Raw genomic sequence first — 15,062 nt, forward strand, 5'->3', positions numbered from 1 at the left:
TCTGCCTGTGAACACACCCTCATGTTGAGCGTCAGCCTGTGGTGCACCCAAGTGTTGCCGGGGCTGCTGGTTCGATTCTGGGGTCAGGACGCCTGCCTAGGTTGCGGGTTGATCCCCGGTCTCTAGAGTGGCAAAGGCAGCCGATCGATGTTTCTCTCTCTTCTTCTTCCCCTCCCCCCTCTCTCCTCCTCTCCCCTTTTCTCTCTCTAAGCATATCCTCTGGTGAAGAGGCAGCCACTGGTCTCCTCCCCTTTCCAGTAAGGTGACCCCCCTGAACCTTCAATGGGGAGTAACAGTAACCAACCATCCTTTGATATTGGGGTGCTTTGGGGATTAAAGGAGCCAGTCAGGGTTTGGAAAGCCCTGGGATGCCTGGCACCTGACAGATGTTCAAACAGCATTAGTGGTGGTGAGAATTCTAAGTTATGGAGTCCCCGTGTTCCAGTTTGGGTGGCCCCGGAACCCAGACTCTCCTGGCAAATATTTCTATAGAGCCACGCAGATGTGAAGGCTAGACGGGACCCTTGCCTCAGAGCCTGCATTTCTCCTTCAGAACCTGCACTGCACTTGTCATTTCTTTTTCAATTCCTTCACAGACTGTTGTGCCCAGCAGGCACAGTCCTCTTTTCTTACCTTTAATCCCTAGCACAGTGCTCGGCACCTAGAAGGTACTCAGTACATATTTATTGAACTAGTCAGCAAAGGAATAAAATAAAACTCAGTGAACTACTATTGAAATATGTATCTGTGCCTCCATTCATTTGTCATTTCATTCATCATTCTGTTCACCAACCCATTTATTTACTCCTCTATCATCATTCCATTCTTCCATTTATTCAGCCATTCATTATCCATCCATTTGTCCTTCCATATGTCCTTTCTCATCATCGGGTCCCCAATCGGTCGAGCACCAGCTGTAAGACCAAGTGGCCCCAAGTGGGCAGTGCCCCAGTGCAGGGTGGGGGTGTGTTCAGAGGCAGGCAAGCCAGGTTTGGGGCTTCTGTCGGAGATGAGGAAGCTATCAGCAGACCTGGTGGAGGTAGGGAGGGTTAGGTGTTTCTCAGGGCTGGCACATGGTAGGGGGAAGGGGTGTATGTGTTGTGGTGGGATGTGAGGTGTGGAGAGGAGGGCTGGGTAGACCTTTACCAAGCACCTCATACACTTATAAAAACTGTTCTGAGCCAGACTCACCCAAACAACTGCAGGGACCCAAAAGGAAAAATCAGTGCCTGAAACAGGAGCTCAGAGGAACAACAGAACCAGACCTACACAAGGTGTTCCCTAGCCCCACCTCAGATCCCTCACCTGACAGGCTCCAGGCTCCAGTGCTGCGATATGGACACCCTGGACATCCTAATTACGCAGCTGTGTGTTCCTGGTCCTTCTATCAGCTTCCTTTCATAGTCTCACCCACCCCTTTGTTGCCATGGCAACAGGCTGGGATCTAATTAGCCATCTTTAATGAAACAGCAGCAAGAAGTGCCTTTGGCACCAATCCCCACCCCCTTCTCCAGGCTGGGCGCCCACATATCTTTAGATATCTTGACCTCAGGACCTTGTTCAAACCCTGCCTCCTATAGGAAGCCCTCCCTGTACCCCCAAGGCAGCAGTGACTCCCTCTGCTGAGCCTTCTGAGTGTGGTCTGAGAGCTCCTAGATACCAGCCAGAGTGGATTTATTGCTGCAGGGCCAGGCCTGCTGGAGCTGTTATGGGAATGGATACACCTCACTTACGAGCCCAAGCTATGCCTCCCGCCCCCTCCCGCCCGCCCCCCCCCCCCCCCCCCCCCCCGCAACTACTCAGGAAATGAGGCCCTATACAGCTGGAGAGGGTCAGGTGGGGGAAAAGGTGTTCTGAATGAAAGCTAATGGTGGATTAAACAGCTATAATGATCGAGCAGTGGACCAGGGGTGGCCTGCTGACCACGAGCCCGCATGCTGGTATAGGATTATTTTTGGTTCCTGGCTGTTTGGATTAGATCAAGAGGTGTGTCCATCCTCCTTGCTCAAACCGTGACTCAGTCAGTTGGCCTGGCTGTCCCAGTGTCTGCACCCTGTGTCCAGCCCTGAGAGGAGAAGGAGGAGGAGCAGGCCTCACCCCTGGGAAGCCCACAGTCCATCCCACTGGGAGGATAAGAGGCAGAGGACTCACTGGTTTTCTTGGTCCAAACTGGAGGCAGAGGAGGACCCTTGTCCCTGCCTCCCAGGGGCCGAGGGGGCTGGGCAAGAACGTACTCCCAGAGCAGGATGTGGTGACCAGACAGGCTGTAGGTGCTGAAGTTCATGCTGCCAGCGCACACATTGCTGGGCCCCACTCCAGAGTTTTAGATCAGTAAGTAGGGGTTGGGGGAGCTGAGAATTCCTAATATATTTCCAGGAGGCATGAAGCTCTCGGTCCAGGGACCACAATTTGAGAACGACTGCAGAGTGGGACCAGAAGGGCAGTTTGTACAGAGCACACGCTCATGCCTTCATTCATTCTTTTTTTAAAAAATATATTTTTATTGATTTCAGAGAGGAAGGGAGAGGGAGAGAGAGATAGAAACTTCAAGGATGAGAGAGAATCATTGCTCGCCTGCCTCCTGCACACACAGACACACCCCCACCGGGGATTGAGCCTGCAACCAGGGCATGTGCCCTGACTGGGAATTGAACCGTGACCTCCTGGTTCATAGGTCTATGCCAGTGATGGCGAACCTATGACACGCGAACTCATTTTTGTGGTTGATTTTTCTTTGTTAAATGGCATTTAAATATATAAAATAAATATCAAAAATATAAATCTTTGTTTTACTATGGTTGCAAATATCAAGAAATTTCTATATGTGACACGACACCGGAGTTAAGTTAGGGTTTTTCAAAATGCTGACACGCCGAGCTCAAAAGGTTCGCCATCACTGGTCTATGCTCAAGCACTGAGTTACGCCTGGCCAGGACCTTCATTCATTCCTTCATTCAGCAGATTGAGTCAACAGTGACTGTGGGCCGGCCCTCGTGGAACCTAGGGGAGACAGAGAAGTTCGCCCATCACTTATGTGGCACAAACTTAGCACTTGGCGGGCACCTATCAGGTGTCAGGCTCTGCCTCGGAGTGCAGCCTCTGGGAGCATCCCCACCTGTGGTGCTCACTGCTTTGGGGCCTGCTGCCAGGTGTGGGTCACACTGGTTCTCTCGGGGAATTCTCTGGTCCTGTTTTGACTATTGGCTACTTGGGAGCTGTCTATTGGGGAGTTAAATTTTTAGTGTTAGATATTTTGGACTCAGCTGGCCAGTGCTGCCAGAGCCTGAGTCCTGCCTTCTCAGAAGAGGATGAGGAATAATTCCCTTGGATGGGTTGGGGGTGGACTCACCTGGTTGAGGGTTGAACGAGGGGGCGGGGAGACAGTGGGGCAGAGGGGCATAGGAGGCTGAAAGGGCCAGCAGGAGAGGTTGAGCCTATACCATGGGGATGCCAGGGAAGGTTGTGAGCAGGAACTTTGGGCTGGCTTGCTGTGTGAGGAGAAGGGAAAAGGAAGAGTTAATGGGGGGTTGTGTATTAGCCAGCGCTCTGTGCAGAGTGGGATGGCCCAGGGGTAAGCTACAGTTCCCAGGGATGGGCATCAACCTGGCAGTTGCTCAAATGTAAATTACAAACAATGACACCTGGTTAAGAAAAACTGAGAATCTGAGAGCAAGTGCACCTGACCTAATCTGTGGATCAGGGAGGGCTTCCCTGAGGAGGTAACATTTGCACTAAGACAGTCTTAAAAGAAAAGAAAAAGTGCTCCCGAGGAGGGGAAAAGGCCTGGGCCAAGCCCCTGAGTGAGGCAGGAGAGTCTGGTCTGCTTCTACAAGTTAAAACAGAAGTGATGAAGTTATTAAGCAGGGGCGGGAGGCGGTGGATGGAGAGAGTGGATGATGGAGTCAGGAGGTCTCCACTGTGCAGGAAATCCAGCTACAAGCAGGTTTGAAGGAGGGAGTCAGCTGAGGGTTTGGTGAGCGTGGGAGCTCTCAGTACACAGGGAAGCATGAAGTCTGAAGTCAGCCAGAGCTGAGGCACAGCAAAGGGTTCCCCCCAGTCAGCTGCAGGGTGTACCAGCGGCCCCCTGGTGGGGGGTGGGAGCTGGTGCAAAACAAGTTCACCCCGCGCCCCCCTCCCCGTCGTCCCGGTTAAGGGGTCTGGGATAGGATCTGACAGTACCTGGGATTTGAGGGGCCGGTGGTGGTGCGGGGTGTAAATGCCTGAGCCCCTCCCCATGGGGGTGGGTTGTGGGGGGTGGAGAGGGGTAGGACTGACCTCTAGGACTATTTCCACCACAGGACACTGGTTGACTGGGTGGGGTGGGAGGAGGGATACTAGGGGTGGGCCCTTCCCTGGTAGCCCCTCTGTCAGGCCCGAGTGCTCGCCAGGGGAGGACAGTGTCCGTGCTCAGGCGTCTGTGTGCATCTCTAAATATGTCTGTGTCTGGCTATAGTAGTGTGAACATGGAAACACGTGTGCACCTGTGTGCTCACAGGGTCGGGGTCATGCTTGTCAGGGTTTCAGTTTGTACAGGACTATGTTGATGTATGTGCTCTTGGCTCTCACCCACGCGTGGATACGAATCTAGGCAGGAGAGCAGGTGTCCATGTATGTGGCCTGTTCTGTGTAGGTATGTGATGCCCCTGTGTGTGCCTCCGTGGGGACAGGTGTGGACAAAAAGTGCGTCACCGAGTGCACTCGCCTTTGCCCGTGGGCGTGCACCGACTTGTGTGTGCTCAGAGGTGATGTGTCCGCTGGACCGGAGAGACCCGGTTGGGCCGCGCTGTGCGTTTGCGGGGAGACGGGCCGCGCAGAGGGCGGGACTTCGCCCGCCACGCCCCACCCCCGCCCCCGCCCCGGCCCCCTTCAGCCCCCGCCGCTGGCGCCAGGCTCGCGGGCGCGTTGGCTGAGCTGTGGGGGTAACAGCGCCGCCGCCGCCCGCCGCCGCCGTAGCGATCAGATCGATGCTGGAACTGACGCTGTGACCGCACAGCGGCGGCAGGGCTGAGCCCTCGGAGGGAGGGAGGGAGGGGCCCCGCCGACCCCGGCGTCCCCGCCCGCCCGGTGGCAGGTCGGCCGTATGCTGCAGATGGTGAAGACCCTGGCCCAGTTCACCATCGCGCTGGAAGACATGCGCGATCTGGGCCCGGCCGCCGCCTCCGGGGAGCCCGCCGAGAACAGCAGCGCAGACGCTGAGGAAGCTGGGGAGGCCCAGGTACCGGGAGAGGGAGAGGGAGGGGCAGCCCGGCACTTGGGCCAAGGCCTAAAATCCATCTGACCCAGGACTGGGGGAGACATGGACAGATGCTGGGGCGAAGGACCGGGGGACATAGGATCAGACACATCAGCTGCCTGACCCGGGGGGTGGGGGCTCCGTGGCAAGGGATGGGGGCAGGGAGGATTGGAGGTATGTGAGGAGCCCGGGCAGCGGTGGTGTGGCTGCAGAGCATGGAGGGTTGGTGCCACCAGGATGCAAGCTTAGGATGGCAGAAGGGCTGGCAAACTCAGCTGGGATGGGAGGCCTGGGAGACCCAGCCTAGTGAGACCCAGTAGTGCTTCACAGTGATGTGGTCAGCAGTGAGCGACCCTGGCCCGGGGTGGCCTGGGTCCGCGGCTCAGGAAGGGGCCTGAGGGAGTCTGCAGGTGTGTGTATGCATGTGCTAGTGTGTGTGTGTGTGTGCTAGTGTGTGTGTGTGTACTAGTATGTGTGTGTGTGTGCTAGTATGTGTGTGCGTGTGCTAGTGTGTGTGTGCGTGTGCTAGTATGTGTGCGTGTATGTGTGTACTAGTGTGTGTATGTGTATACTAGTATGTGTGTATGTATGTGTGTACTAGTGTGTGTGTGTGTGTGTGTGTGCTGAGAGGGGAGAGGGCGCCCTGCCACTGCGCCCACAGGCCCTGGAGGTGTCCTGCTGAGGTGTCCATTCCTGGGTCAGCATGTGCTCCCTCAGGAGGAGAGGAGGCTTCAGGGGCTGTGTCCATGGCTTTGTGTGTCTGGGCCTGGATCCATCTGCTCTCCCAACTCCAGTGGGGGCTGTGGTTCTGTCTTCCTTCCTGTGCTATGTTGTATGTTTCTCTCTCCACCACCTCGTCTTTGGGCTGAAGGCCCTGGTTCTCAGCTGGGTGACTTGGCTGCATTTTTTGTCTCTTTGTGGAGTGTCTGGCCTTTATGGCTTCTCTCTGCGTGCATGTGTCTCTGTCTTCATGCCCTGTTTATTGGGGCCTCGGGTTTGGGTCATGATGTCCCAGGCACACAGGTAGGAGGAGCCCCCCTCTCCCCTCTTCTTGCTGTACCCCTTCAGCCCCCACCTCCCTTCCCACTTCAGCGCCCCATGTAGTGAAGGGCTGGGGCTGGGGCTGTTGAGGGATGAGGGACTCGGAGGGGAGGCTGGGCCTACAGGGCTGTCCTGCCCAGAACAGGTGGGCCTGCTGATCTGGTTGACAGCTGCATTGCCCATCGCTGCTTCCCCTCAGCCCCCACCCCCACATACACTCACCCGTGTCTGGGCATGTGCAGAGGGTGCTTGTGCAGTGACAGGGAGCTGGCCTTGTTTTCTGTGCCTCTACCTGACAGCTGAGTGACAGCCTGCTGTGCTTTTAAGCAGAGAGGAGGCTGGGAAAGGCAGGCATTGCAAAGACAGCCTCCCTGCATGAATTGCCCCAGCCTCCGGGCCTAATGGCCCAGCATCAGCCCTGCCTCCCTTAGGAGGCCTCCCTGCATGGTCCTCACTGCTGAGCCTGGCAGGGCTGGGCCAGGGGAGTAAGTGCCCCTAAGGCCCGGTCCGACTCTCAGGGAGCCCTGTGGCCAGCAGGGAGACGGACATAGATAAATAGCCTCGCTGAGGTGGAGGAAGACGGGATCGTGCAGGCCCAGTGTGTTTGGAGAGCGCTGTTCTCTCCCTATAGCTTTGTCTTCACAGTTCTGGGAGGGAGGTATTATTCCATTCTGTAGAGGAGAATGTGGAAACTCAAGTGCTTAGGTAACCACCCAAGTCTCATAGCTGGTAAGGTCCGAGCTGGAGACCCCATGGCCCGCAGCTGGCTGGTCAGTCTGGGCAAGAACTCCGGGTGCTGGGGCCCTAAGAGTTCGATTGAGGCAGCTGAGGGGACGCTGGTCCTGGCTCTACAGGACGGGGCTCTGGCTGTGTGACCTGGGCCAGCCATGCCACCGCTCTAACTTGACTTCCTCACCTATAGGAAGTGAAGATGACAGCACCCTGTCATAGAACTCTGAGTGTGAGGCTGGAATGAGGCCATATCTGTGAAGTGCTGAGATGTCCCTGGGGGACAGGGGAAGGGGGTGATCTGGGCTTTTCCTTGGGCCTGGATGCTCTCCCAAACTCCATCCTAGGGTGGGCCCAGCTCATGCTACCTTCTACTGGAAGCTGCTCTGATTGTTTTTAACAGTCTCAGAAGCACTGTGAATAGATGGTCTGAAGCTGGGGGCTCTGAGGCAGGGCCTGGTGCCTTCTCATCCAACAGAGCACAGGGCCAAAGGGGGTGTCAGCACCCACCCCACCCCAGATCTCCTAGAATAGGAGCCCACTTTTCTGAGTGTGCTTCATTATAGGACAGGTTTGAGGACATGCCTAACCCCTGAGTCCCTGAGTCAGAGGTGGGGGCCTGAGGCAGGCATACCACAAGTCAAAGGGGTGAGCAGTGGCTGGAACAGAAGGCTGGACAGTCCTGGGCTTGGGTCTGCTCAGCTGACAGAGACCCTGGGCACCGCTGTGAATCCCTACCCTGAGGGCCTCCCTGGGGTGGGGATGGAGGGATGCTGCAGACAAGGACACTCAGCTTGCGTTGCCCTGTGCACTCAGATCAGCAGGCCTTGGTAGCTGGATCCTGAGGTAGATGCTCTGGGCAAACTGAGGCCTGGGAGGGAGTGGAGAGGGAAGAATAAGCCCCAGCGATCTGGGACCCAGAGGAGTTAGGGGCCTGGCTCAGGACCACTCCAAAGACTTACAGGAGACGGGGATGGAGTCTGCCTGGGAAGGCTTCCTGGAGGAGGGGCCACAGAGGCACAGGGATTGCTGGCAAGGAGCGGTAGGAAGTGAGTCCCAGGAAGTTGGACACAGGGAAGGCATCCCAGGCTGGTTTCCAGAAAAGTCATCCCACAGAACAGGGACTGCCCTGTCAGGGATGCACACCCTGTCCCTGCGGGTGTGGGTGCAGAGTTTGGGAAATCCCGAAGGGACTCCACTACAATTCATCAGATTTTCAGAATGGAGGCATTGGTGCTTGGGTCTCCTTTTCCTCGTTTTTAAAACGGGAAGAATAGTAATATCTACCTCACAGGGTGGTCAGAGAGATGAAATAATACATAATGCTTAGAACAGAGCCTAACACAGAGTAGGGCTCAGTTAAGCTCCTAATGAGAGAACTGGGACCCAGCCTTGTCTGAGAGTGTCTGGTCCTGCCCCCTCCCGGCTCTGACTTTTGGGGCCAACCTCATCTCTCTGGGCCATCTTGTCTTCATCTGTAGCAGGGGTAACCGTTTTTACTCTCAGGGAGAAGCACAACCAGGCGGGGTCTGACCCCACAGCACTGAGCCTGGAGGTGGGGTTTTCAGAATTGGCAGCTGGAGTGGGGGGTGGCCTGGAGGCATCCTCCTTTGCAAATGAGAGAGGTTATTGATTTTTTTTTTTTGAGTCCTTCTCAGAAGCCCAGTAGGGGAGCCCAAAAGCAAACAACCATGGGAGGGGGTGGAAGAGCCAGGCGCACTCTGGGGAGGAGGGAGATGCAGGGCAGGGTCCTCCCCACAGTAGGAGCCTATGAGCAGAGAGCTGGCATAATGGAGGTCCAGGGCACCTTGGAGCACAGCCAGCAGCCCTGGGTGGTGGCAAACCGTAAAGGCCAGGGAGAGGGTGTGGGTGGGCTCTCTGGGCCCATGTGCACTGCCCACCCTTTACCTTCTGTTCCCCAGGACATGCGGAAGCACGTGACCATGACCCTGCTGGACACGGAGCAGTCCTATGTGGAGTCGCTGCGCACCCTGATGCAGGTGAGGCTCACAGCCCTCCCAGGCTCCCGCTTCATGGACAGGGAGCCGAGGTCAGAAGTAGAGAGGAGTGACCCCAGGACACATCGCCCTCCATAGAGAACTCCCCAGGTGGCTACCCCAGGGGCGGAAGCCTCCTCTAAGGCAGGAGAGAATGCAAAGGGCCTTCATGAGGCCAGACCGGGCTACGCCAGGGCAGAGGCTCCTTCACCCCACTGCCCTTCCAACTCCCCAAGGCAGCCGGAGTCTGAGCTTGGGTTGTAAAGCCCTCTGGTGTACCCCCTCTCCATTTTATTCATGGCCTGAGCAAGTGTTTGTTGAGGGGAATGAAACGTTAAGCTCCTGCACGTGAGGCCCTCCAGGGGCAGGAAACACAGGGATAAACGAGAGACAAGCCCCTGCCACAGGAGCTCTCAGTCCTGCTGGGGGCCTGGGTGAGTCTGTGGGCACTCCTGAGGCATCGAAGGGGCAACTGTGCATCATGAGATCAGCGCATTTTCCTGGGAGGACATCTGGCTTCCTCCTGAACCGTCTTCTCCGCAGCAGGAACAGCATGTGCACAGTCCAGTAAGGAGAACATCCAGAGGTCCGTGTGGCCAGCGCAAAGCCCAGGGGTTGGTCCTATGGTGACGCTGACGGGGCCAGCAGGGGCCACAGGGTAGGGGTCTTGAATACCAGGAAGAGGGTTTGGACTCTGTCGAGGGTCTTGGGGAGTCAGTGAAGGGCTTTGAGCAGGGGCAGTGTGTAGCATGACTGATGCTTTACAAAGTCTGTTGACTCCTGGGAAGGTGGGTAGCAGAAGAGGAGGCCGGGTCAAAGTCACTGAGGTCAGGCGAGGGAGGAGAGGCCAGGACCAGCGCAGAGGCCGCAGGGAGAGAGAGTTGGGGGCAGACATTTAAGAGGTGGGTTGGTCAGGCCAAGCACGGTAACTGGTTGGCTGTAGGGGGTGAGGTGGGGAAGCGCAGCATGATGCCTGGGCCCCTAGCCTTGGCGACTGAGGCACTAATGGAGCCCCACCTGGGAAAGGTGGGCAAGATGGTGAGCTTGGGTTCAGAAACAGGGAGTGTGGGAATAGGATAGCCCAGGAGCCGAGATGCACCAGCGGGTCTGGGGCCCAGGATGGAGAGCATGGTCTTAGCTGAAGTGGGGCCTGGCATTCACAGTTAAGGGTGAGTTTGTTCAAGCCACCTGGGCAGAGTGAAATCAAAGGGCAGAAGGTAGAGCCCTGGCAACATTCATTCATTCACTCCACAAACCCCTCCGGAGCACCTGCTTCACTGCTGAATCACCAGTGAGCATGAGAGAGAAGCTCCTGTCTCCCGGAGCTCACAGTCTGTGGCAGAGAACAGCAGTAACCAGACACACAGACCGCACGTGAGGACAAACGATGATGCAAAAGTGCACAGAGAGTATGTACCTAACAACAGGGTATTGTTCAGCCTTAAAAAGGAAGGAAATTCTGACACATGCTACAATATAGATCAGCCTTGAGGACATTATGCTCAATGAAATAAGTTAGTCACAAAAGGACAAATACTGTGTGATTCCACTTATATGAGGTAGAGGAGTCAGATTCCCTGGCTCAGACTGGCCAGTGCTGAGAGAGGAAGGCTGCCAGCCTGTCTCCTCACCATCACCCCTGGCCCTTTCAGAATCCCAGCCACGTGAGAGGATTCTGTTGAGCATTACTTTCTGGAATTTTTCTTACAAAACAAGCCAGATTTTTAAAATGTTTAATATACATTTTATTACAATGTTGCATACTACAGTACACTTCTTCAGGGTTTTTTGGCCTGCAGTTACAGTTCGGGCCAGTAGAGGGCGGCCTCTCCACGAGCACACTAGCCACCGAGCAAGGGCTGTTTATGCGCAGGATACACCACTGAATGCAGATTTGAAGTGAAGAACAGATTTAGTCACAGACTGACTAGCAGATCGGAAAACTGTTAAAATAATGCTCAGATAGTGTCACTAGCAGCCTCAGTAACTTCCCATTTGGCCTCCATGCCCCCCCTGCTTCATTTCCCCACAGCGGTTGTCATCTTTAGACTTACCATATGATGTCCACAGGTAGTCAGTTCTAAGACCCGTTCTTCACATGTTCACATCTCTGAAATCAAGGTGCATTTTATAATTGAATGCATATCATCATTTAATTGACAGCAAATTTTTTTCTTAAAGATACATCTTAGATTTGATGAAATGTGCTTTGTTTTTATTTCTCATTTTATTTGTGTATTTTATCTGACTAGATTGTAAACCCTTTCGGGGCAGGGATTTTTCTCTTTTTGTTCACTGATGTCACCCAGTCTTTGCACGGTGCGCAGCACATAGTAAGTGCTCAGTAAAACATTAGCTGACTTAGTGTGTACCTATGGGTCTCCAGGGAGCCCAGTCTTCTTGCTTTCCTCACTCCAAAATCTGCTTGTTCATGCATCCAACAAACCTTTCCTGAGCCCCTCACGCCCATCTTATGCCAGGCACTGGCTGTGCAGTGAGGGGCATGGGGATAGGCCTTCCTATTTCCCTCCTAGAGCTCTGAGTCTAACGAGGGAGATCCAAGAGGCAGGGCCCTGAGCTGCAGGCCTGGGTGACTGTGTGCGCCTATGCCACTGGGTTGGGGTGCCATCTCTGAGGGGACCTACACTGACCTCGTGGGTCCCCCAGGGCTACATGCAGCCACTGAAGCAGCCCGAAAACTCCTTGCTGTGTGACCCATCGCTGGTGGACGAGATTTTCGACCAGATCCCGGAGCTCCTAGAGCACCACGAGCAGTTCCTGGAGCAGGTGCGGCACTGCGTGCAGACCTGGCACGCCCAGCAGAAGGTGGGAGACCTGCTCATCCAGTCGGTGAGTGGCCCTGCTGCCTACGGCTGCAGCCCCCACAGCCTCGCCACCTCAGGCCCCTCCTGGATGGGGCTGGCTGCTGCTGTGGGCCCCTCACCCCACCTCACTCCACTTCACCTGGGCAATGATTCTGATCCCAGATGTAACCCCAGAACCTGACCAGACACTGGCACTGACCACAGGCCCTGGGTTGACCTGAACCTGGACATTGCCCAATCCCAGGGTTTGATGGGATGCCCCATCCCAACCAGACATTGATTGACCTGATCCCGGACCCAACTCAGGTTGCTGACCCTGAACTGGTGCCACCGCTGCCCCAGACCTCAAAGGGACGCTAGTACTAACCTCAACTCCTACCTTAACTAGCTCTTTTCTCCACCTCATACTTCAATAATAATAGCTAACTTTTTAGCATTTAGTATGTGCCAGGCATTAGTCTAGATATAGTATACAGGGTGGGGCAAAAGTAGATCTACAGTTGTGAGTACATGAAACAATTTATTCTTGTTTTATTAATTATTGTATTATTTTCCATGTGAACAACTGTAAACCTACTTTTGCCCCACCTTGTATCTATCAACAACGCCAGGAAGAAGGTGGTATTATTACCCTGAATTTAAAGTTGATGGCTCTGTGGTAGAGAAATACGATAACCTGATCAAAGTCATAGTGAGCAGGTGGTGCAGGGTTCAACCCCCAGAAACCTGGTTCCAGAGCTCATGCTCTGTCCCACCCTGTGTTCCCTTTCACGCTTTCCAAGATTCTGCAGGAGCATTTGAGATCCTGCTCCCTGCCATATGACATCAGTTTGGCTCAAATAAATGCTCATTTAAAAAAAAAAAAGCTGCATTAGAGACTGGGACCTTTGAAAAGGGATTGCTTCAAAACTCAAAAAGATGCCAGCTGGGAATCAATCCTTGAACCAGGAGGTTCTGGTTCGATTCTAGATCAGGGCACATGCCCAGTTTAAGGGCTTGATCCCCAGTAGGGGGCGTGCTGGAGGCAGCCGATCGATGTTGCTCCTCGATGTTACTATCTCTCTTGCTTTCTCCCTTTCCTTCTCCAAAATCAGTTTTTAAAAAACATGTTAAAAAAAACAAAACTAATAAGCATTTAACCAAATGTCTGTAAAACACAATATGCCATTTTCTTTATTAAATTTAGAATTCATTTGTTATTTTGCCAGAATTTCCGAGAATGCATGATGATGATGAATAAATTATAGTCAAATGCAAAGTAGTTACTCAGAGCCAAATAATTTCAAGAAGCAAAATTGTAAAACTCCTTCTAAAAATTGTACTAGCAGAACAAAAGAACATCTAATTTTATGGGATGTGGATGTGTTTGTGAGGATGTGAGTGGGCCTTGGGCCTAAGAAGGTCTGCGAAGGTCTCTGCTGCCCTGAAACCGACGTGATGAGAACCTTGGTCTGGCGGTGATGGGACCCCAGCTCGAGTGCTGACATCTCCAGCCCATCACCACCCTCCGTGTCACTCAGATCTTTTTTTTCTTCTTCTATATTTTTATTGATTTCAGAGAGTAAAGGAGAGGGAGAGAGAGAGAGAAGCATCAAGGATGAGAGAGAATCACTGATCGGCTACCTCCTGCACGCCCCACACTGGGGCTGGAGCCCACAAGCTGAACATGTGCTCTGACTGGGAATTGGACCCTGACCTCCAGGTTCACAGGTCGACACTCGACCACTGAGCCACACCAGCCAGGCACTCAGATCTTTTTTTTTTTAAATATATATTTTATTGATTTTTTACAGAGAGGAAGGGAGAGGGATAGAGAGTTAGAAACATCGATGAGAGAGAAACATCAATCAGCTGCCTCCTGCACACCCCTACTGGGGATATGCCCGCAACCAAGGTACATGCCCTCGACCGGAATCGAACCTGGGACCCTTCAGTCTGCAGGCTGATGCTCTATCCACTGAGCCAAACCGGTGAGGGCCAGGCACTCAGATCTTGATGCTGACCATGGGGTGCAAAAGGAGCCCTTGCCTCCAGGGAGGGGTCAGCATAGGCTGCTCTGTCCCAGGATGGGGGCAGTTTGTGGGGACAGTCTTCCTTCCTGAGCTGCTTCAGCCTCCGCCCTGAGGCACACCTGGGGAGTTGGGAATGGGCAGGGCTCATGGGCTTGGAGGCTCAGAGGAGAACCAGAAACACCACCACAGGTCCCCCAGGCATCCATAGTGCAGCTGACACAGGAACCGGGTGTCCCAACTCCCAGCCAGGGCTTCTGACCAAGAACCCCAACATTTAGTCCAGCTGTCAGCCAAGCAGCAGGTATTAGCCACCAGCTGTGTGCCTTCCCTGAGCGGGGCTTGCTTGAGTGGGATGGGGCAGCTGTCTCCTTGGAGAGGGAAAACTTGTCCTGAGGTCAGGGGAGGCCAGGGACCAGGTGTAGTTCCAGGCAGAGCTGCTTCCTGGTGGAGGCCGAGCTGGAGCCCAGCCCTGAGGACGGTGAGAGTGGGAGGGGAGGGGCATTCCTGGTGGAGGGAATTACAGGAGCAAAGGCCAAGCAGCTAGGACAAGCCTGTGTTGCTCAGAGGAGAGGGAGGAGGGAGACCTGCCTGCCTGGACTTGGTGGAGTTGGAGACCCAGGGATGGAAGTGCCCCCGTTGGAAGTGAGAGAACCTGGTCTGAGCTCACAGCACACATCCAGGCACATGGACAGACACGCGTGCAGACAAGATACACGTGTGTATGTCTGTGCACATGCACACATCTCATCACACAGTCACACATACAGCATGTACACACAACACAAGAGCACATGCCTTATCTCTCAGGGACTGTACCAATGAAAGAACATTGACTCTTGAATCAATGGAAACCAGGACAGGGTGAGGTGGAGTAAGGGACACCTTGAGGGTCCCCAACCTGTGTCTTCACCCACAGTTCTCCAAGGATGTCCTGGTCAACATCTATTCTGCCTACATTGATAACTTTCTCAACGCGAAGGATGCCGTGCGTGTGGCTAAGGAGGCGAGGCCTGCCTTTCTCAAGTTCCTAGAGGTACCGTGGGCCAGGGCTGGGGGAATGGAAGCCACCCTCACCTTGGGCCAGCTTTGGGGACCCCAGGAGTTCCCAGCCTGGGCACCACAGCCCTAGCCAGGGTCAACTTCTGCCCTCAGGCTGAGCTGGAGGGGCTTCCTGGGTAGTCTCTTTGCGTGTCATACCTCACGCGGCTGCCCATCCGCCCTATTT

At 54.5% G+C, this 15,062-nt stretch overlaps 1 protein-coding gene across 1 annotated transcript in view; it reads left to right on the forward strand.

Annotated features, from left to right (window-relative positions):
* ARHGEF17 (Rho guanine nucleotide exchange factor 17) overlaps nucleotides 1-15,062 on the forward strand; it is a 56,531-nt gene that overhangs the window by 30,972 nt on the left and 10,497 nt on the right. The window contains exons 2-4 of the mRNA XM_070425582.1: nucleotides 8,926-9,003; nucleotides 11,668-11,850; nucleotides 14,754-14,870. Coding sequence (XP_070281683.1) covers nucleotides 8,926-9,003; nucleotides 11,668-11,850; nucleotides 14,754-14,870 — 378 coding nt within the window. The remainder of the gene's footprint in view (nucleotides 1-8,925; nucleotides 9,004-11,667; nucleotides 11,851-14,753; nucleotides 14,871-15,062) is intronic.

The sequence above is a fragment of the Myotis yumanensis genome, unplaced genomic scaffold (genome assembly GCF_028538775.1).
Source record: "Myotis yumanensis isolate MYYU_CA2020_CCGP unplaced genomic scaffold, mMyoYum1.0.hap1 SCAF_10, whole genome shotgun sequence".
Classification (NCBI taxonomy): Eukaryota; Metazoa; Chordata; class Mammalia; order Chiroptera; family Vespertilionidae; genus Myotis; species Myotis yumanensis.